General features: G+C 37.6%; 1 protein-coding gene across 5 annotated transcripts in view; it reads right to left on the reverse strand.

The window, feature by feature from the left end:
- The window catches only part of ICA1 (islet cell autoantigen 1), a 73866-nt gene that overhangs the window by 21090 nt on the left and 28657 nt on the right, over window positions 1–24119 (reverse strand). For all 5 annotated transcript variants that reach the window (XM_040549787.1, XM_040549783.1, XM_040549785.1 and 2 more), the window contains 2 exons: window positions 4584–4709; window positions 4299–4397 (listed from right to left, as the gene is read on the reverse strand). In XM_040549787.1, the coding sequence (XP_040405721.1) occupies window positions 4299–4397; window positions 4584–4709 (225 nt within the window). The remainder of the gene's footprint in view (window positions 1–4298; window positions 4398–4583; window positions 4710–24119) is intronic.

Genomic DNA, 24119 nt, shown 5'->3' on the forward strand with positions numbered 1-24119 from the left:
CCTCTGTAGTTACGTCACCAGAGTGCTGACAATGCATTCAGCTTGCCCACAATTCCTCCCAAGTGCCTTGGACAACTCATGTTCTTCCTCTTTACTGAGAAGGAATCAAAGTAACATAGTTAAGGGCAGCCCCAGGAGCCAGAGATACATCCCAGGACATCATAACAACATCCAGAGAAGCATAACACCACTGAAGAGACAAAAGCTTGGATCTGCTTCGTTTTGGGAGAGGGCTGAAAGGGAGGAGGACAATCAGGTAGCTTCAGTATTTCCTAAGGGAGATTTATGAAAAAAATAGACAAGAAAAAGAAAAGAACAGAGATGTAAAATTATATGCAGTTCTGCCTAGGGAATAAAGTCACGATGCAACAAATGGAAATGAGAAAGGATACCGGTCTACAGCAAGCGTCAGCAGAAGGCAGCAGTACTGAAGTAGCTGTTAGGGCAGGGTTCTCCAAACCACATAAGCAGCAGAAGCAGCAGTCTTCCACTTTGCACACAAATAAATGGATGCATTGAGATTTAGGCCTTTTGACTCCCTCACCAGGGCTATTATTGTTTCTAGGCTCATGTGAACTCTTCAGGAAGTTTAGTATTAGAGTATTGAAATGTAAACAATATGACTAAATATTCGTGAAGTACTGAAGACAAATAAACAGTGACAGAAATTAGAAAGAGGTATCATTCATGAAAAGTAGCCCCTGAAATGCATTTGAATTCCTTTGATATATAGTAATTTCAAGAAAACGAAACCTTAAAGGTTTTACCAAAGCAGCAGCTCATCATCTTTAATATTACAGTAACGGATACTTTTACATCGTGATACATAGATTTGTTAGCACATTAATAATCATCTTTCATCAAGCATAAAACTAGCAGTTAGGAAATACAGCTGCAAAAGCACAATCATACTACTCTCAGCATATACCCTGAAGCAAAGAAAACAAATGGGCTGCTTTTCATTAAGGGAGTTTGGCAAACATCTTTAAAGACAATGTTTTCTTTCCAGAAACAACCCCGAGAGGCATTTAAGAGTCTCTTTCCTAAGGTAAATCTAGTACATGAATATATCCATACTACAAAATACAAATAGTAATTTTCCAGTACATGGCACCTTCTAATTTTTCAGTAATATGATCTACATCTAAGTCAAATATTAACACTGTTTCCTTAAATTCTTGTTTTGAAGTAAAATGCTGACCCTACATACATGTAAGCTTAGCTTAATTCGGCAGGACCGCTCCTGAATTAAGGATGAGTAAAGTTAAGCTGCTAGTAACAGAACTAGAATCATAAAAGGAAAATGATTTGCAAGCACCAAATTCACTATTTTAGAAAAGATCCCTTTAAAGAATATTTTTCCTTGTCTTATATCTAAGAGACAACTCCCAATTAAACATGTAGAAATGGGCACATTAAAATATTTTATGTATCTTTTAAGCAATTATATATCCCATTTGTATGTTTTTAACACATAAAGTAAACAGCAGACATGATATCTTTTTTGACCAGAAGTTTCTCCACTAGAAACTGCACTTACCAAAGATCACCTATAGCCACTTATTATATGTTATAAAAAAAATAATACTTGAAGTAGGTTGCAACTCCTTAAACGCTGGCATAAGCACATGGCATGACTGGTAAGGATCAGTTCCTAACCATAAACATCTCTTGTTTTTCCCCACTCATGTCCAGCAGAGAAGGCATGGGACTTGAGGGAGTCCACACCCTTCTGGAGGTTTGGAGACTGACCTGAAGGTACCTAAAGCAGCAGTAGACACCCATGCTGTCAGGCAACAGAATCTCACCTGATGCAACCAACAAATTTTAACTGAATCTTCTCAGCAACCATTTAATGTAAACAAACAAACTACTAATTGAGGCAAAAGAGATCATGTAGGAGACTGAACTTTGATATACTAAAAAAATAATCCCACACTCAAGAGACCAAAAGAAATAAAGAACTGATACTAAAAGGCAGCAACAGAGTCTTATCCCCAAGCAGCTGTTTTCTGCAAGCACAGACTTCCATGAAATTCTGTAGTATAAAACTAACCCCTGATTAGCATTATTTCTCAGCATACACATAACTGCACAAACAGGAAATCACATCTTTTCAGAGCAGGAGGCCAGCAATAAAAACGGTTATGATTCTCATAACAAAGTTAGGGCTTCACCCTAAACATACTACAATATCCACAATCATTTTTACAATTACTTTCTGTTCCAGGGAGTGCTTGTTGCACATGTGCACACAATATAGATTGCATTTCTCCATCACAGATTCCCAATTTAATTCCAAATTTAGATTATACTAAAATCTTTCACAGGAGAAAGTTCAAAAGATAACAAGCATTCCAAACTCTCTCTCATCCTCCAACACGAGGGTACTTCTCATTCTCCATCACAAGGGTACTTCATGCTACAGAAGCAGTGCATTTTCTGTACAAGTTTCTTTCCAAGGTATCTAAATGTTATGCATTTTGAAACGTGATATATCTTGTTCAAATGATCATGTTTTTAGATATGAGAGAGAATAAATAGCCCGTATTTTTGCTGGGTGTCTGCACAAATTAGATTGAAAAGAGTTTGATTGAAAGCATAGAGAAAAAATTCTTCAAAAACTTCAAACATCAAGAGGTTAGGAGCAGAACAGCCCCACCGCGTGCTTCCCAGGCTCCTCAACAGGACTCTGGCCATGCTAAACCCAGGCTGTGAACCAGCCGTCACTGCAATGGGAAGTGATGATGGGGAAACAAAGAGGACCTTTTTTCTGATTTAGAGTTTAACTGGTGAGTCTGTAGGCAATTACTGGCAGTGTCAAGATAACTATTCCCAACCGTCTCCTGCTGGAATATGGAGATACACTCTGGCTAGAACCCATGTATGGACGATGTGAGAAGGAAGTGCAGAGTTCTGTTAGCTTCATAGCAAATGCAGACTTCTCCTGCAGGACAGAGACTGGGTAAGATGGAAAAGTTTATGAGTCTTTAAAGCTGCCCAGACCAGAACTTCCTTTTCTTTCTGTCCTCTGGTCAGGAAAGACTGAAGCTTGAAACGTGTTTGGCTGTTTGTTTTGTTGTGATGTTTCAAGCTGTAGGAATAACAGTCTCCACAAGCTCTTTACGTACTTCAAAGTTCAGAAACTACTCCCTTCCAACACACATTCTAGAAAACAACTTTAAATATAGCATGGTCATGTACGGGCAAATATGGTAGCCTGGGGTGAACTAAACTTTATACCTTCAGGTGCTTGTTCTCCAGGAGCTCTGGGGTAGCCACAGGCTATACAGTACACTGCAGCCCAGCTTCCACTTCTGCATGTCATATCCACAAACATCTCACAGATTGAGGCTATGACTCCTAATTGCTTTCAGACGGGGCTGTCTCTCCAAGTAAAGAGTGCTTTGCTGCAGGCTCTTCATTCCTCACTTTCCTCCCAGTGGTAACCCTTCCATCAGACCTTCTTCAAACAAAGGCTATTTTTCTCATATCCAAATAGGATCAGCCAATGACACAGTTGTTATGTTGCAAAAAATAACTACTGGACAAAGACATCTATGTGGATAACTGGGAAATTAGTGACTTTTTCCTGTTTCCGTCTTTCTCCACTGAACTTCAATATACAACGGGCAAAGCAACTTCTTATGCAGGGGCAGACATGACCAGGAAAACATACAATGCTAAGTGCCTATTTCCTAGAAACATGACTGAACTCTGAACTCAGACTTCAGTCAGATAGTGCACATTTTCCGTATTGAAAGATCAGCAAATAACCACTAGTCAAGGAAAAAAGTGATTTCCAGAGCAGTTAAGGGGTAGAAAGTCTGAGTACTTCAGAGCAGGTGTGGAGACTGAGCATCCCTGTATTTATACTTAGTCTGATAAGGTCTTCTTACAGCATAGGAGTTTTGAAAAGCAAATACAAAGGCAAAATAGTATTAATTCATTTGTGGAATTTTGGAGGGGAACATAAATCCCTAATTCTGCTGGACTTTATGATTCTTCAGGAACAATCAAAACCAATCCCAGTTAGCACTTAAACACATACTTAAGTGTAGCCCTGAACATTGTCTTCCTTTGAAATATGTCCTTTATCACTACACTCTACATGCAGTTTTTGATTTTACTAGCCAGAAGTACATTTGACAGAAAACATGTATTTAAATGAAAAGATGGGACAGGGATTAAATTTCCAGACAACATATGGACAAAATATGAATGCGTGCTTTCTACAGGGTTATACGGTCTCTTATTTGTTATCACTGGGCAGACAAACATACCGATATATTCCTTACCTTTAACATAGTGAATTCATATGGCTGATAACCTTTGAAACTTTCATGGATAGCTGCCATCGTGTGTGAAGTTTTTTCCCAAAAATGAAGAAGTGTTGTCTGTAAGGGAGAGTAAAATTTCAAGGCAATGTTAGCTTAAACACCAATCTGCTTTGACAGATTTTACATCTCCCCTCCAATATTAGTTACATATTCTTGTATTTGAAAATTGCTATAGTAACCTGTTAAAAACAATATATTAACAGGAAATTTTATTTTGGAGGTTCATGGGTTTTTTCTTGGTACCTGATATGTTGTTAACACATGAGAAAGAAGGTTGCATCTGCTAGCTCCCAAAAGATCGACTTTTTGACAGACATCAGTCTTCAGTTTGTCAAAGTTGAGTTTTGCATGTCGCACTTGAGCTTGAACCTTCAAACAAAGGAAAATTGTTTATGTAGAGATTTTTTTCTCTGTTTTTCTCATGAAAGAGCAAATTAATACAACTTTCAGGGAAATCAAAATTCTGAACAGACTCAATTAAAAATTATATAGAACTTTATTATAGTATCCGTCCAACAGAAAATAAGCTATGGCAGGCTAACATGCTAAAATACAGTTCTTACTATCATTTATATTACTTTTCTAATATATTCAGTGAAGAGACTTTTCTAACCTGTTTATACGATGAATAGTAGTATTATATATACACTGGGAAGATAATAACTAGAAAACACACTTATTTTGATCTTTCTCTATAGAAATACCAATTCAAATCCTGGCCAACAAATTTGAAATTATAAGTTTATAACATAATATACACGCATACATAAAGACATCTCCATGTACCTACAGTAAGAAACAAATTATACTGACAAACTTTAAAGGCAGTCCGAAACTCTTGCTGATAGTATAGCACTTCAATAAAACTTCGAACTGTTCGAAAAAGTTCTCTCATTAAAGTTTTACTTCGAATAGGAGTGTTTACCCTGTTCATTGCTATAACACAAACATCAAGGCCCCCTTTCTTAGGAACAATTTCTCAATTTCTCAATTTCTGTTTCAAAGAATTTTAGTTGAAAAACTAAAATGATTCTTCTGCTAAGTGTTAGGTGCATACAAGACACTGTCTGTTACACAAACAGCACATTTAACAAAAAGACTTGTATTCTCATTATCACATATCAGGGCAGACAGTTGATGCATTTTGTGCACAGGATACCTCATTTTTAAAACAGCTTGGTACAATACCCTAAATATTGTATTAACAGAGATCTTTGTATACAACAAAATTTTCATCCAAGTAAATATGAAATTATCAAAGCAGAAAATGTGATAATTTTTCTTATAACTCTGTCATAATAAAATGTCTACCCCAAAACAATTCAATGAAAAAAACCCACAACAAACCAAAATCAAACACATTTTCTTTTCTTTACTTGCCTAATTCTGAGAGTAAACTTATTTTGTTCAAAATACACAGACTCAGTCACACAAGATATGACAAACTTGTATGCTTCTGGTCTAGAGAAGTGAATCCAGCATCTTGCAGCAAGTACCCGTGCTCCTTTACACAGGAAGGACAGAGACATACCTCATAACGTAATCTGAAGCATTAGGGTTACCATATTTCCAATCACATTTACCCAAACTCGCTTATAGTACATAAGACTTCTGGTCACACAACTACATCCCGAACTTCTCCTGGCCCGATCCAGTGCTCTAACCACTAGACTACAGCATTTTACTGACTACTGCCCATGGCAGGGGGAGCTGTAACTAAGATGATCTTTAAGGTTGCTTTCAACCCGAGCCGTTCTGTGATTCTATGATTCCACTCTACTTGTTTTGTTTTAGCATACTGAAAGACCTTCAAACTAAAGGGGGCTGTCCATAGCTGGAAGAGTTCTTCGGCAGTTAGGATATGTTTTGGTGAGGCAGAGACAGATTTGAATTCCCTTAGAAAGGAGGAAATTGCACCCATGGTTTCCACTTCATACAACAGACTGGGATTTGGGTCTATCTCATGTCTCCAGCTCCTTAAAAGACAAGTAAAAAGGCCAGAAAACAAAAAACTTGTGAAGTTTCTAGTTGCAGTCTTCCTACAAACAGTCTTCAGTGGCACTTAGCAAGAAACAACGTCAACATTTTATCTTAAGAGGCAATTGCCTCTTTTTAAACCTAGAACACTGACAAAGAGGATTCATAACACAACATGGAATACAAACATATATACTTGATATGTCCATACAGATGATCCAAAATACCTAATGCAGTGCTGTGTTACCAAATGACACACATTTATCTTGCCAACCAGGGAAGACGCGAAAGTATAAGAACTGTTCAATGAAGAATGTTTTTCAGCTTTTTTGATGTACTGAAAGTTTATTCAGCAGAAGCACTGTCCATTTTACAGCAGCAGTGTAGGACAGCCCAGGAAGAACACCACATAATGCATCAGCACAAGCTTTTGCCTTTTACATATAAGTGCATTTTCAATTTGAATTATTATTAGAAATCTTTTAAGATCACTTGTGGCTTCAGGAATTAGGTATAAAACCTTTACACTTACAAAGTGTAATCTGCTTAATACCACACAAGTTATCAGAACGAACCTTTGCTTTTCTACTCAAGGGAAAGCTGATGTAATACATATTAATCTTCTCCTTTCTCTGCAATTACTCTTTAAAACATTACAAACAGGACTTCACTGTGGTTTCTATCCTGCAAATTTTTACTTGTATGTTTTGTTTCACTTAAGCACAACATAAAAAATTCCTTCAAAATCCTGGTCTGAGAAGTGTTGGGATTTTACTGAGTAAGAGAACTGTGCTGAAGCAAAGGCAAGGCAGACATTTTACAATAAAAGAGCTCTGAAACATCTGAATCCATAGGTGCTAGTTATGAGATTTATGCTGTACAAGAAAATCTTACCATGGCACTACTGACATAAAAAAGACCACTACCCTCCCTATTTTCCTCTTTCTAAGGAAAAACAATCTGCTTTTAATTTTCTAATGCAAATATCAAAGTACAATATTTAAGGGACAGAATTCTTTAAAGAGAACACATGAGAAAACAAAGCATTAAATCAATAGCTTGATAAACTCTAAGAAGTCAGATAAAACTGAAATAATTTTAATAGACTGAAATAAATAATCAGTGTTAAGATCCTAAATCCTGGGGATTTGAAAGTCAGACTCTGGGATGCTTGATTGTAAGGGCAAATATTTGCAAACACAGGTTCCTAAATCTATACTCAAACAGAAAAGGCCCAGCTTTCAATAGTGCTATCATCAAAAAAAAGTTTAGACGCAATCAAAAATCCTGTTCAGTACATTCAGTTACTAAAATATGGATTTGTCATATGTTTTCAAGGAACATTTATGTCTTCTATAGTACTTCTATGTTACTACTTTCTTTTAGTCTATCGTAAAATGCAAAATTTATTTCTAGTAGTAGCCCAGTTTCAGGGAGAATTCAGCTAGTGAGGCATCATCTCCAAACCGAACTTAAATCAGATAAATGCACTAACTCATTCTATATACTGTATATTTTTGTCTCAGCACTTCCAGCATAGAAGCAGAAACAGATGCTTTCAGTCTAATTTGTCACCCAGCCTCTCACTTACTCGATCTGAAAAGCATGCACAATGTGTGTACAGGGTGGAAAAGGGGGGGAAGTAAATCAAGAGGGAAAAATTCCTGGAATATAGCAAACCTTCCTGCTGCGGGCTCTGGGTAAACTCCACCAGCAGATGGAATCGACACAAATCTCTGCATTAAGTAAGTGTAGCACCTTCTGGCATACCTAATTGTTCTAAAGACTACGGGAAACTGAAATGGAAACTAAAGTAGACTGCAGTTTGAGGACAAAGTATGTAGCATACAGCACAGAAAGCATAAGGAACTAGGTTATCACGGCTCCCACAGAACTGTAATAACACCAGTCAAGCTACGAAGTTATGAAAAGGAGCACCCATTACAATTTTACACCAACACATGCAAGCACCTATTGATTTTTATTTTTTTAAAGTCATGATTGATGCTGCATAGTCTGAGAACATAAAAGGTAATGTTTTATACAAAATAATGACTGTAACTAAACTATTCCATGTGCAACATGCAGACTTCCTAAGTCTTCCACAGTACTAAGCCTGATTTTAGTGTGCTTTGCTATGTTCTGCATTTTGCAGGCTATACTTTGACTCAACTGTTCCCTTGAGTGGGAATAGTATTTATTGCATGTATTAGTCTCTGTTCCATGAACTTGTAGGAATAATACATAAGAACAATGTTTAAAGAAGAGGTAGCGAACTTCTGTTCATCTGCCTTAGCCCTTCATTTATGAACTGATGAGAAACATTGATAAAAGTTAATTTTAGGAGATGAAATTTACAAAGTGAGAAATGCCTACCTAGAAAGGAAAACCACTTGAACAGTGTAATAGATCCTAATAATATCTGCCAGGTTTGAAGCTAAGCAGACGTACACCGAATCTGTTCAAGAAGTGGAACAATTCTTGAAAGAGGTATGAGTTTAGGTAACCTAGAAAAAAGTGTGTAAGTTCCAGTGATACATTTCTCAAGTTTGACATTTTGGACTTAATTGCAATTTCTCCTGCTTGTGCACACATTCCCAGGCACCTCACCCTATTAAGCAAATTCGCAGTCGTGTTGCAGTTCTTATAAATGACTTAATTACCATTAGTCGTCTACCTGTCTTACTCTTTAAAGCAACAAAAATATCGTCAGCCTTTCTGCCACAGAAGAACAGCAGATAAATCAGCTTTGAAGTAATGGTTAATTCTGTGGGATGAGTGGAAAAATTGCAGATATGCCTGCCTTACAGGCTGCCTTTTTCTTCTATTTCTATACAAGACTAGCAGAGCGGAATTGCTACCCATTACTCAGATCCCAGTCACTACAGCAGTACAAGCAAATAATGCTTTGGAACAGCGTTATTGAAAACCAAAATGTCCTGTTTCGAGGTTGTTTCTGTGTATCAGCAAATCCATGAGAAAAGACAACAGATGCAAGTGAAAGCTAAATTAAACATAGATTAGGCTAACTGTGTTGTAAGCGATAAAGATTCTGGAAAGGAGATTGAGAAAACTTCCTGGTATCCAAAAGTGGCATAAAACTCATTACGTATGGACTTGATCAAGGCAAGTCTATCATAAGATACAACATAGCACAAAGACTTTTCAGCCACATAAGACCTTTTTTTTTTTTTTTTAGCAGCTGAAACATTTATAGTGAGAACTTTAAACATTCAGCTGAAACAGTGATATCCAACATAACGTGATGAAATCAATCTCTATTCAAATAATTGCAAATACCTACTAGCAATTTACCTGACATAATTACCCTGAGATTTTAGATTTAATTGGAATATCTAATTCACTTGTTCAGAGTTCTCACTGCAGCATGTTTGTACAGTCCTGGAATTGAACATATGCAATAAAGCAGGAGTGCAAGAAGTACTGCAAAGAAAGAAGGGGGGGAGAGGGGGAAGCAGAAGAAATGCTATAGCATTCTGTAGCAGAATATAGAGAAATGCAGCTTAATATGGATTGGTGAATCAGCAGCAGCATTTTGCTGTATTTACTGGGACAAAGAACAATCACCTTTCTCTGTCAAACTAGATCTGAAACACTGTGTACAAACAAAATGACCATGAAGTCTTCATCATATGCTGGTAAAAGGTTTTTTGTTTGTTTGTTTGTTTGTTTTTTCCCATTTAATCACAATATTTTTCATTTCTAGTCAGAACAATTGAATCTCCGTGACTCTGACATATATTTCACTCTGCTTATACTCTGATGAAGCTGTCTAAAGAAAAGAACTAGTAAAAAGTCACTTTATAATCAAAATGTTATTCCCCCAAACCCGGTAGCTTGCATGCAAATTCTGTCATTCAAACCAGCTCTATTATAGCCTTTTTCACTATCTCATCCTATTTGAATTTGTGTGTTAGCATCATACTTACACTCAGTTTTCCTTCTCACAAAATAAGATTTAGTCAAAGACAGGATTTTTCATTCACCTCTGTAATCAAAATGTGAGACAAAGTAACAGCTGTAATAGTTTTAATTCTCACATAAGAACAATAGTCTTTGATGATAATTCCCATTTTCATCTATCCCCTTTGATTTCAAATACTATTGCTCATTATTATTTAACATTTGTATCGCAGCAGTTACTGGAGGTTTCAATGAGATGGGGTCCCACTGCACGAGACACCAAAAAGTACTGAATAAGTTACAGGTCTTGCCCCAGTGATGTGCGATACTTAAGTACAAGCGCCAGTGTTTGAAGGATGGAGGTTTAAACTGGGACTGCGCTGGGAAAACAAGCCCTTGTTGGATACCTAAGGGATGACTCCTGCCCTGGGGACAGTGGAGTCTACCCCACCAGAATGCTGAAGCCCTTGGTAAAACCTTTCTTTTCCCCCTCTTTCACTAAGCGTGGATGCCAGCCATGCTAGCACCAAGTCCAGCACCAGCACACGCTGTAAGACACCGTGCAATGCACCTGCACAGGAGCCCTGTGATGAGACCACCCTGGGCATCTCCAAAGTAGTGGAGTGAGGCACTCGGTAACGCAGGCTGAGCACAAAACACAGAAGGTAGGAGAAATTAAAAGGTTCCTTCAAAAGGTAGCAATCCCTCCTTCCATTTTCCAAAATGAAAGGACTAAACATTCCTATCTTGCAGACATGACCATGAGCAGCATGCGCTGTTCTTGATTTGGGTGGTACAGTTCTCTTAAACCTTCAGTGCAGTACGTGTGCATCAGCATCAGCACGTGTGCATGCACGTGCACAGCTCTACCACCAACACCTACCAGCTAAAAAGCATTAGAGCTGCCACGGGGTGTCTGGACAAAACACATTCAAATGAACTTCAGCCTTCAGCTGTGCTCCTGGATCTGACAATTAGGAGAGTTTGAAGGGCTTAGATTTTTTTTTCCTGCTTCTACTGATTTGTAATAAAAATATAAACATATCCTGACTAGTATGAAGATAAAACTGAACTCAAATTACTACTTAAAATTTCAGGCTTTGTAGGGGGCTTTTTTGCACGCTGTGTTCCATTTCTCAGGGGTAAAAGCCATAGCATTTTAAACTTCCTTCTTTCTTCTCCTTCTGTCCCCCTCTAGAAGTGGTAATAAAGATGCTATAGACAGGAGAATTTTTGTGTACCAGGCAAGGAAAGGATTACATAACAGAACTAAATTTCACATGGACACTTTACACCGACACATGATAGCTTTGACACAACGTACAGCTCTAAATTAGAGTGTAGCATGCAATGGATAATACAACCGGGCTTCTTAGGCCCTTTTCTTAATAGAAATAAAAGAACACATTTTGTGTTCTATTCCCATCAGTGTCTCTGATGCTACACCACAGAACTGAGCTTTTAATTCTTTTTTCATCAGGAAACTGACTGTACTCTGACAGCTCTTACTTCTGCCTCTAACATGCCATGCTAACCTGAGGCACTGAACATATAACTTGAAAAGGAAAATTTTAAGAGCCTTTTAAGAAGCTGTATTTAAGAAACTTTGCAAGGTTGCACTACTTAGAACCTAAACTGCATATACAAACATACATATACATATTTATCACTAGAGATCATTATCATCTCCCAGAATGGAACAGAACAACCTGAAAATCTTTTAAGGTGGGATGATAATGTTCTGTATTTTAAATCCATCAGCAATTACAACATTTAAAACCTTAGCTACCTAGAAAACAACATAATTAGGTAATAGGCGAAGCTTAATCCAATGCAAATATACTAAGTTTTCAGAGTTTAAAAAACACTTCAGATTTGTCATTAGCTTTAGCTGAAGTAATAGTTTTAAAAATATTGCAATTTTGAATTTTAAGTAAAACAAATTTGTACCTTTTTTTTTTTTGGATATGTTAAAAACACTTCATTAAAATGTTCAGGTATTTGTGGGTAACAAACTTTTAAACTCCAGGAAGCACTAAGAGAGATCCATTATTTTTTGTGATTCTGCGATTGTCAACACTTACCCTGATAGGACAGGGCCCATTTCGGCAATTCTTTGGGAGCCATTGTAACTCCCACAGTAATCCTCAAAATTGTAGTCACTGTTTTGCCAAAATTTTTCCTTATGCATACCCAAATCATTCGTACCTGATCCAGCTTTGGGAATTTCTGTAGGAGGTTTTCTAGAAACGTGTTCCTAACTAGTTGCTATGTATTTGGCTAGAGAGCTTATGGACACAACAGATCAATCACAAAACATCACTCCTGCGCTTGCCCTAAGGCACATCTTCCAGAAAGACATGCTAGGTGCAACGAGCTCAGCCGCTGACATCTACGCTGTTACTCTCCAGTATTTTTTACTTTGTGCTGGTCAGCTCTCCATCCACTATTGACTCTATACAGTTTGATTCATGTTACCCTAAAACTGCCCATTTCTCTCCACTGGACTACAAAGGGAGCATTTGATGATTAGCTTAAGTGCAGACACCTACACAGCTAATGTCAGAAGATAAGGCAAGGAATTCTAACCTAAGTGTTGTCTGGAAATAAAACAAGTTCCTTTATTGCTAATAACAACCATAACTATTTAAATATGTGCTTATTTACTATTTGAATTCATCTAGTATAAGCTTCCAAGAAATGATTCTTGCTAAACTCCTGAAGAGGGGACTGAGGAGCTTCAGGAACTTACATACCACAGTCAAGCCAACTCTCCATCTTCTCTTCGATAAATGAGACAGATTGACCTAGAAACACCTTGTCTAAAGCAATTTCCTCTAGTCCTCAAGTTACCTCTTATACTTTTGATTCTCCCTCTCTCTCTCTCTCTCTCTCTCTCCCCCTCCAGTTTTTTAAGCCAGAGGTGTGGACTGCTCAAAAAAACTGTCTCTGTTTCCTAGAGACTCCTGCTGCTGGCTAAGCTACATATTCACAGAAGATCTTGACAAAAACTGGAGCAGACACCTTGCAAATGCAGCTGCATAACTGCAATTAGCAATTTGCTGCCTGAAAGCAGTAAAGAAGAATATACAAAGAGATGAAATTACAATTAAATGTACAAAAGAGCTCCTAAATACAGGACTCCAAGCAGATGCTACCGTGCTGTTAGTATCTGCAGTCAATGGAGACGAAGCCATTATGCTCAGGATACAAATGTATGCCAAACTACGATTTCCATTCTCTGTTTTCTTCTTTAACTGCGTATTGCTTTTTTTTTTTTTTTTTTTTTTTTTTTTACATGCCCGTGTAGCTTTTTCTTAATTTCTAGCCCTTTCTACCCTTATCTTCCCACTACTTTGGGTCAGATACCTGCCTTTTTCTTCCTGTTTCGAAACCCATGTCACCTAGTTGGCTGTCTGCAACATGTTCTTCTGTGGTAAGCCACCTGGGTCAAGGACAACGTCATGGCAAGAAGCAAAGTGCTTAATGAACTTTCCTGTATTTTGTTTTTTCTTTAAAAGCAATATAAAAAAATATATAAGGTAACAAAATATGTTATTGGAAACAGTGCTATTTTTAAATCCCAATAGAGAACTTTTTTTTTCCTAAAGGTTATTATACAAATATCATATTTACAAAACAGCGAGGTCATGAACACAAGCAATCATTTTTGTAGAATATGAAATTTGCTCTTTGTGTCACACTTCTGTCTAGTCTGCCTCTTAAGTTTTTTCAGTACTCAGCCTGTAAAAATTTTACTGCCTGGAGTCTATTGGCTTACATGCCATGTAACTCCAGCATGGCAGTAACGACTAAGCCATGGTCAAAACTGCTTGCTTCACAACCACTGACAGTCAGCAGATGTGAGCTGTTCTCTGACCCCTGTGAGGATATAAAATTATGGCTGACTTCAATATTCTTCCTTTTTTCGCCCCAAAAAAACAAAGGCTGGTTGTACCATCTTCTAATATATTCAAAGATGGCTATCACAGAAATTGAATCCTACTAAGTAGCTTTCCTCTCTGGTTGACACAAATACACAAACACCTTACTCCTTTCCCTCTTTCCCTTCTTGTACCACCTCACTTCCTTCCTAGCCCTGTGTTTATTCCTGCTGTTTTACGCTGTACCTCTCTTGTGTCTCTTTAGGTTTGTGGAGAAACAAGAACCTCCTCACACATTGTGCATTTGGTTCCATGATTATTATACCGTGGCATGAAGATTTTTTTTCCCCACTCTATATTTTTCCTCTGCCCAGAGCCAAGATGGATCTGCAAAAGCATATCAGTTCAGCCTTAGCACTGAGGGAAAAGAGCTACATTACTCTGGAAGGGGAAAAAGGCAGGAGAGAACAAACGTATCATCAAAGATGTAACTAGCTTCTGTAAGAAGAATGATTAGGGTTTTTCGGTATGGAAAAAAGAGCTGAAGGAGGAGAGCGTTGGGAGGCTATCAGACCGCACATGCAAACATTGGGAAAGACTATACGTTGGCCAACACAGGAAGCAGAGAGCATTATACTAAACCAGCAGTTTGGACTCAACAGGACAGTGGATCTTTACATGACGTCTGTGTTAGTAGGGCAACTCTCAAATCATAGCAATCTGTTGTGAGGACCAGAGTTCAAAAGGCAAATGGTCAATTTTATAGAAAAAAAAAACACAGCACTGCAGCTTATGATGCCTCCATTGGTCACAGTATTATAAGAAAATATCACCATATATTTGCTCTGTGCAACTGCCTGGTTGCTACCATTGGTCACAAACAAAGGGGGGGAATTGCATTTGAGCTAACGCATCCATCCTTACAAATAAGGTAACCCTGAGGCGGGTCAAGGTGGCTTTGTGAGCAAGGTGCTGTGCTGGACTCCCACTGGCTCAGTGCCTTCTCGTGGTGCTGTCTGAAAGCTGTTCTGTGATGTAAGGCACCATGGATACTTCCGTTTTTCCAAAAAGGTAGCAATCTTTTTCTCACTGCAGTAATAGCAGGTTTTCCCTAATGAAAATTCAAAAGCACATCGAATGAAAGAATTTTATAACTCTAAGAGTGTTCATTTTCAATTGCCAGGGTGTATTCAAGCACTGTCTATGCCCAAACATGCCTAAATAATAGAAAGCATGTAGAAATGCTCCCTATATTGTAACTGTATGACAGCAAGTAAGCTTTGCATTCACAGATTCATTTGGGGAGGGAATGGGAGCAATTTTCAAACACTCCAACATTTTTACAATTGTAACTGCAGCGCAGAGAGAAGCCCAGATCTCAATATTTTATTTTCACAAAATTTTGTACATCACTTCACCGAAGTCTATGTATATATTCAGACCTGGGATTTCAATTCTGCAAACTGTCAAAAACTACTGGCTATGTCTAGCTTGGTTTCCAGCATCCATTGCCCAAGCATGCAGGCAACACTCCTCTCTTCTTGTTCAAGTCCTAGAGGGTTGTCTGCTGAGTGAAACTTTTACTCATGATATTTAAAAGGGGAGTGGTGCACTGAACAGTAATATTGTCTACATGAATCCTCTGGAAAAAGCATATATACTGCTATTTTTTTTCCCCTTTTTTATAATTTTTGACAAGGTAGTTTGCTAAAAATAAATATTGTTAGAGCAGCCCTACTACTGGGTTAGATATTCTAATCAGAACCGGTCCATCAGTTAAAGATACTCCAAATTCATATGCCAAGGTCTTCCTGGTATTCAACCAACAAGGTATTCTGCTTGAATACATCTCAGGAGAGTGCATTTTTTTCCTTGTCTGTTTAACTTTGAGTTGAATCTGACATCTTTTCCACCCTACTATCAATACTGTTGTAGTGCAAAGATCTGGATCCAAATGCATCTTTGCAGCAGCAAAATTTTGTTACATCCAAATCAAATATCTTTGAGACATGAGAACAGTCTGTGGCGAGTAACATTGCTCTCTGCGCAAAATAACTTTCTGAACAACTGCCCTGCAGCAATATGAATACACTTTCTCCTCCATTATTAAAAAATAATTTAGTCCCTTCAGAGGAAAAACAAAACAAAACCAACAGGTTGAGAGGTACAGCCCAATAGCAACAGAAAAACTCTTAACTTTGTTTTGCTAAGGAGTTCTGGAGATATTTTCTTCTTCCTTCCCAATTTCCCAAGCCACTCTAGCATGGCCCAACACAGGGAGACAAAGGCATATTATTTGGTGAAACCAGCCTCTGTTGAATCCTTTCCACCTAACCACCAGCTGGACACAGCCCTGACCAACCTTACATTTCTCAGCACAATCCAGCAAGTTCAACCAGCCAAAAACCAGAGAACAAATCTTTAGCTATAAGCCTCACAACAGCTTTTACAAACAGAGCACCACAGCGCAATTTCAGAATATGAATCCAACCACTCTACTAGCAATGAATTATTTGAAACAAAACACACAATACAAAGCAAAATCAGTAAGTCAGCTTTAAGAAAAAGATCTATCGAATACAGGATGCAACTGACTCTCAGACATGAGATGTGGGTCACTTTCATAACTCCAATCATGACTTCCTATAAAACAGGGAAAAGTCTGTTAAATTTAAGAAGCAAAAAGCAGCAACAGCAACAGTCTTCAATCCATCAGATGCACACTCAAAATCATTACTGAAATTAAGATCACAGCACAACATAACCACACACTAAAACTCAGGCAAAGCAAAAAACATGACTGAGTCACACCATCTTACAAGATTCAAGATCTTCCAAGCTCAGTCCTAGAGATGGAGGAGATGTGTTACTTTTCTGCAGCTTAACTGAAGTGTTTTTAAAATGACTTTGAATTAAACAGTTGCTAAGCATGTTTAAACAAGACTTTGTTTACTTGACTTAGGCTGTGAAGAATACATTTTTAAGCTAAGTTCATATATGCTATTCTCAAAACACAGTGAACATTTGCATTGAGTTTCACACCAGTTAAACTACATTTAGGCACCATCTTTCAGAACAGCAGCGCATCTGTACAGCCATTCCTCTTCTCAGAAGAAAAAAAAAAACAACTCCTATTGGTACTACTGTTTTTTTCTTTCTAAAAATCTTGTCCTACTTTTCAAATACATATCTCAGTGCTCTTTACATGGTACGTACCAACTTCTACATCTCCTGCCTGTGCAGAGTGAAAGAGATGAACTCCAAATGAATGTGCCTACTGTATGTAGGGTATGGTCTGACCTCAGGGGCTTTGACCCAAGGAGCCGTAGCTCTTGCTCCAGATGAAGACATGGGACAGCACTGGGGTGCTGTCAGCAGCTCCACCCCTGCTGACACCACTGCTGGCTGCATGAGGCTTCTCCTCTATTTTGGGCCAGCATATGGACAAGCTACTTATGGTTAAAGTAATCTGTATTACTTTGAACTGCACCAAAGAAGGAGCAGTTGCCATACAGTCAGGTACGTGACAGCTGAGAGCAAGAACACCTGCGGTATCTCCTCAAAACTTGCTCACATTGGGTGAATGCAATTTCCCTGGCCATCTGGTATTTACATGACAAAAAGGGGTTTTATCACATAAAAAAAAACAAACCCTAGAACAGCAGCTGTGGATGGGCCACAAAGCAGGAGCACATCCAGGGCAGCTACACAGGGTGGCCAAAGCGACGCACAGAGCCTTAACAGGGCAGAACTTACCCACTCACGCAACCGCTAGAAGGTGTGTGCAACTGCAGGCCTTGGCCTGCTGCAACTTTCTACACCCACATCCTCCATCGAAGTCTTTTGCTTTGTGGTACAGGGAAGATGGACTTTGTTTCGATTTGCTTGGCAGATGAAGCCTCACTAAAACCTCTTACTTTACCTGACCAAATCCCTGTCAAACCTGCGATAGAAATAATTTCCAGTCCAAGACAGGAGTTCACAGGCATAAACTGTGTGCAAGAGCAGCTTTACCCCTCAGAGGGTAAACACCTTCTGGCTACTCTTTGATTATCAGCCAACACAAAACATATCACTCAAGCAATTGCAATGGTAAGATTTCTCACAGTACTTCATTTTTACAGCTTGGATCAATATGGAAATTGTTTTTAGAAGGGAACAAACAGAAAATGACAATTTAAAGGAAGGGAAGGCAGTAACCATCTAGCATCTAACCTTCCTAGCAGAAGGTCTGCTTTTTCTACTTTAAGCAGCCTACATACGTGCCTCAGGTTTCTGTTGGTGACAAGTTTCAGTATTAGTCAAACTCAGGATGTGTGCTATACTAAGCTGAAAGAAAAAAATGTATTGACACTAATACAGACCTTGAAGCAATGACATGCACAGAAAATAATTACCAATGATTTCTCTATTCTGTTGACCAGGAAACTCTTAACTGCAAACAGGACAACACTCACTTAAGTAGCATTACTTCATAGTTCTGGGACAGGCTTTTACATTATGAGCCCCAAATGTAGTTCCAGCAGTAAGCACACATCTGTCAGTCTGCAGTTGTGAGTAATTACCACAACAGCATGCTTGGACACATACTATTCCAAACTGTAAACGGGTGCACAATTTTGTACAAGAATTTACATCCTCTTTAGGGAAGAGGTTGGTCCTGGTAACCAAAAACTCAGAACATCTCCTCAAATGACTGTGAGGGAGTTGATAAAATCCAACAGTTCTTTGCACACATGCATGTAACTCAATACAGTCTGAATCCAGTCATTTTGGGGATACTATGATGCAAGCCTGCAAGATGCCAAAAATGGTTGTAAAGATTTGTAGCAAGAAGTGGGCCAACCAAAGGAGACAGCAAAGGCAAAGAAATAAGCTTTCTGGTATGAAAGATCTTCATCAGCTCTGAACCAGGAGAAACCTGGACTTTGTGTTAAATGTACTGAGAATTGCTCCGCGTTTTTTCCACAAGTCAATTGTGTTGATTATATTATGGAAACGGAGATCAAAGGATGGTTGGCACACATGGAGCTGGGGAGGTGATGGCAAGAGGAGAGCAATTAGGCAGTTACCCCCCACAGGAGACAGAGACAGGTTATTATCACTACTTGTGAGGACTGAAAGACCAGCAAGAGGTATGATGTAAAGAAAATTGCAATACAGTGTAAAACTAAACTCTCTACTATGCTCAAGATTTTATTCACCTAGTAATTATACAGTTCAGTTTCTATCTCATTTGCTGAAGTGGTGAATATGGTGGAGGTCTTCTTGAATCCTTTAGGTGCAATATCATCACAGTTAGAAAATATCATTTATATTTTTCATTTATTTGCCTACAGATTAAATTCTTCAGGGCCTGGGCAAGACTGTTACTTGACTCACAGTCCCTTTTGAGTAGGCAGACAGGGGAAGTAAATAAACTGGAATGGGATGTGAAAAGCTCATGCTTAGGGGCAGTAGCATTTTCCCCAGTTAAAGCACCATAATACACTAAGCTGGCCTTCAAGGTCCTCTTGGCTAACACAAAGGATGGCAGTAGACTTGGGATGGGTGGATATGAGATAATGCTGGGGAATGCAACTGACACACTGCAGACCTTATCAGTATGACACCAACACTCCAAGAAAAATACCTGTAACATCACCAAAATGACCAGGTTGCCTTTAATATTTACTCCCTAGATGCTCTCACTGTCGTGAGCATAAAGCCACCCTGATTACAGTGCTAATGAAGGAAAAGACGTTGTACAGTTGAGTTTCAGGTTTTGCTTTCTATTTAATCTTTTTCTGCATAGATAATAGAACGATACTTACTGATTTGCATTGTTGTACATAATCCTCTACACTACTACAGCTCCAGTAAGAAACACAACTAAGCTATATATTACCTGAAACAACAATGTTGTTAAATAAAAAAATAAATGCATGATGATTATAAAGTTTCATGGTTGGTGTTTAATACACCAATGAGTATACCTCACCGGTATTCCTCAAAACAATTTAATTATATTTTGTCCAGATGCAAACTTAGAAAGATTTTAGTTATTATAAAAATCACCCAATCTTTCTGCATTGCTTTTCTGACTTTACACTGTTCTATCACAGAAAACATTTAAAACCTAACAGGGTTCAGGTAGAATATCCCTAAAAACAAACAAACAAAGACGAAATGTCACATTAGCCATTTCTCTGGTTAGAATGGTTTTGTTGTTTTTTAGATTATTTTTTCTTTTTCATTCATATCTTCAATTTGGTTTCATTATGTTAAGAAGAAAAATCAAACTTAGCATCTTTGTAAAGATTCAAAGCCTATGTAGCACATAACTGAACAGCAAAGGCCTTACGAAATGAAAGCAGATGGACTACATTATGTATGTGCCCAGGCATTTTAGGAAAGTATAAAAAGGAATTCCTGGGCAGTGGCGACCATAGAAAAACTTGGTTCTCTTGTGTAAACAATGTTTTCCCCAACAGCTGTATTCCCCTTCCTGTTTATTCTTCTCTCCTGCAGAATTCTCTCAGTTCAGTCACATCTGTATTTCATTTATTTTTAAAATATATTTCTTTAGCTATCCTCCTAGCCTTCCAGATTAAGACTGAGGGAATTTTTCAAATCTCATTTCTCCTTTCACAACCTATCTTGTTTACATTTTTACACTTCATTTAGGTTCTGAATTCACATAATGATCCATGTGGGTTAGGGGCTTTACCCACACAGACTGGTCTGCAGGGTTAGAGTTTTCATGCGAGCATTTGAAATTCCCTACGCAATCATCATTTCCTTCTGATTTTAAGATCAAAACAGAGCAGGATAATTAAGTGAAAACAACATTTGGTAGTTCCTTTCTTCTTCCTTTTTTTTTTTTTTTTTTTTTTAATTTCAGGATTACATTGAATGCTTACACATTCAATAATTATTAGACTTCAGAAAAAGTCTAATAAAATAAAGTCTAAGAAAAACTGTTGGAGCACAACATTTCTCACATCATATTTGAGAGTGCTTGTTTAATGCAATAATTATTGCTACAAACCCCAATGTTAAAGTTTGACTTAACACCATTATTGATTTCAATCACTTATCTTTTTAAAAATTATTATTATATACTTTTATTTGCTATATTCTATTGAAGCATTACAAGTTCTTCTAATTATAAGAACAGCAGTTTTAGCCTGCTTTTTCTTGGTATACATAAAAGTCTGAAATTGCACAAGAATTAAACCAAGTCAACCTTTTTTCATTTCAGCTAGGTTACATTAAACAAGATCATTCAAAAATATATTGTATTTGTAGTCTGACACTTCATTTTTATTCTTTTTACAGCCATTTTGCTGGCTCTCATATCTCAAATTCTTCTTAAAAATAATTGAAGAGATGATGAACCACCTCTCAAGGGCAAGCATCAACCTCTGGAAGCAACTATATTCTACAAGCAATACATCTTAAGATGATGTAATCTGTTCCAAGAAGCTTGCTTCTATTTTTAAATAGCATCCTTTTATCATGCTTTTAAAAGGGCATCTCTATCACAAATTGTTACTTTGCTTTTAACCCAGTAACAATCATCAGTGATATTTAATATACATGAAATGGCTTCAGAAAATCATTGATTTTATCTCATTGTCTACAGCGATCCTTACAAATAGTACTTGAAATGGTAATTTAAATTTATAAGACTATAAAATACTTACACTGTGAAAAACATTTCTGCTTAAGGTCATGCTGTCAAAAGAAGTACATCTTTTACAACCAACTAAAAATGCTTAAGTATTTTGTAAGTAAGGTATCTTGGACTGTTTTAGCTTCTCCACTTAATGCTACTGAAATTGACATTGGAGAACCTGGAAAAAACATTACAGCAGGAACTGCACAAAGACAACATTCTCAGCACTTAAACTCCACCTGACTTTACACGGAGAGACAATAATGACAAAGCAAAAGCTACGATTTTGTACAAAGAGCACTTTTTACATGTTTTGATTTTCATTACCATGACTCCAGGTAAATCATTAAATTTAACACTTCCAGAACAATATACTTCCATAATAAATAAAAAAATAAAATGCTAAAAAGAGGTAACATTCCTTCTGTTATTCTCTACCAGAATGAAAGCAAACGTAGTCTTGATGCCACAAGCACCTCACAACAAGTGAAGAATGTATGCATTGTTTATCATCATATTATAAGAATCTGCTAATATCTCTGCCATCACTTGCTACACTGAGATGTGGATCTCTGAGCGCAGAGTGATAATGTCTAACTAATTTTGGAGTATGCAGCTATCTTGCAGCAAAATTACTAGGTCTCCTGGAAGCTCACCTGTTCATCTAATGCGTAGCAGCATTCCAAATTAGCAAATAGATTCTTTTTTTTTTTTTTGAGTGGATTTATATATTTCAAGGAAGGTTTTGAACCAAGAGTAAGATGGACTTCTGAAGTGACAGATTCTACCATCTCACATTCCTAATAGGTATTGTAAAAGCCAGCATTATTTTTATTTTTCACATTAGAGTGCCACAAACATCTCGTATCTACTGTGTGGTCTACTACAGCTACGCATAGGTCTTTCTGACATTTCCGGGGAGCAACAATAATCATCTGCTCTCTCGCATGCAAAGACCTATTTCTTGTCACCTAAAGGCAAAAGAGCTTTACATTTTGCTGATGAAGTTAAACTTGGAAGTTGACGTGGAAGTATCACCTAAAAAGAAACAGAGCTAACTACTGTTTACAACTTTTTTTTTTTTTTATTATTTAAACAAAACAAAGATGGTAAACAGTGAATACCATAGCTGGGTCTAAACATGAATCCCTTACAGTGCTATTTATAACTATGGCAGTTGAAAGTCTATTGATTACACCACTGTGACTGCAAAGGCCAAAGACTTTTTCTTTGAGATACTGGTATACTTTACTGCTTGGAAAACCCAAACACTTTCCAGATCATTGTCATCTGCGGAAGTAATTAACATTAGCACATTTTCTTTTGGTTGACTTTTTAAATAATTAAACTAGAACACAACCAATACCCACAAAAATTCTAAGACTGTCACCCTCAACTGAATTATATTTACTAGATGAACACTTGGAAAATGTATTACAAAATGCACAATTTTGTCCTGGCAGGAATACAGTTTAGTTGATATTCAAGGTATTTTCCATCCTTGTTTTCTATGAGTTTTGGAAACTTGTTTTTAACCTTCCTCAATCAACATTCTCAACTCCTGAGAGGACTTATTATTTTAGCAAGATTAAATTCATTTTCCCAGCAATCTCTACGAAACTGCAACAAATACTTTTGAACAATCCAGATTTATTACATGTAATGCCTTTTTTTTTTTTTTTTACTTATTTCATAATTTGAATTAAAAACACAAAATTACATCACAAAATTCTGTAATGTTATTTATAAACCTGTGTTGTTTTCTGCTCCTCACTTTGTTACCCTCTAAACGCCTACAGATTTTTCTTTTTGTCATTTTACCATGAACTGAAATTAAGTTTACAAGGATAGGAACTGCCAAGTCTGGTCTTGTTTCAGAGATCAGTACCATATTATTTTTTTTCCCTCCCTAGGCTTTTGCATTTCCTCAGCTTTCCAAGAGTTTTTAAATGTAACAGACAATTAAAAAAACAATCCTTGAGCACTTTTCCATAGTGCCTCCAGGTTTGTAGGGCTGCTTGCAGCTGTGATGTCAATGGGCTGGGGGTAGAAGGAGAGCAGCAGATGATGCTGTAACATCATGCAGCCCCTTCAGCACCGCACAAGCCAAAGCGCACTCACACCAGGCACAGCTCATAGGCAAGGGATGCAGCAGAGAGAAAGTTGTAGGGGTGACCACAGCCTCCTAAGCCCTCCTTGTAAGGCTGTGGCAGATGTATCTTATCCATACTTGCTGAAATCTTTACAATATATACATATATTTAAATGTTTCCCTTCTGACCTTTTGATCAATGGATTTACTTAGATCCTCATTATTCCCCAACTGTCCACACA

This window comes from Cygnus olor, chromosome 2 (assembly GCF_009769625.2).
Source record: "Cygnus olor isolate bCygOlo1 chromosome 2, bCygOlo1.pri.v2, whole genome shotgun sequence".
In the NCBI taxonomy this organism is placed as follows: domain Eukaryota; kingdom Metazoa; phylum Chordata; class Aves; order Anseriformes; family Anatidae; genus Cygnus; species Cygnus olor.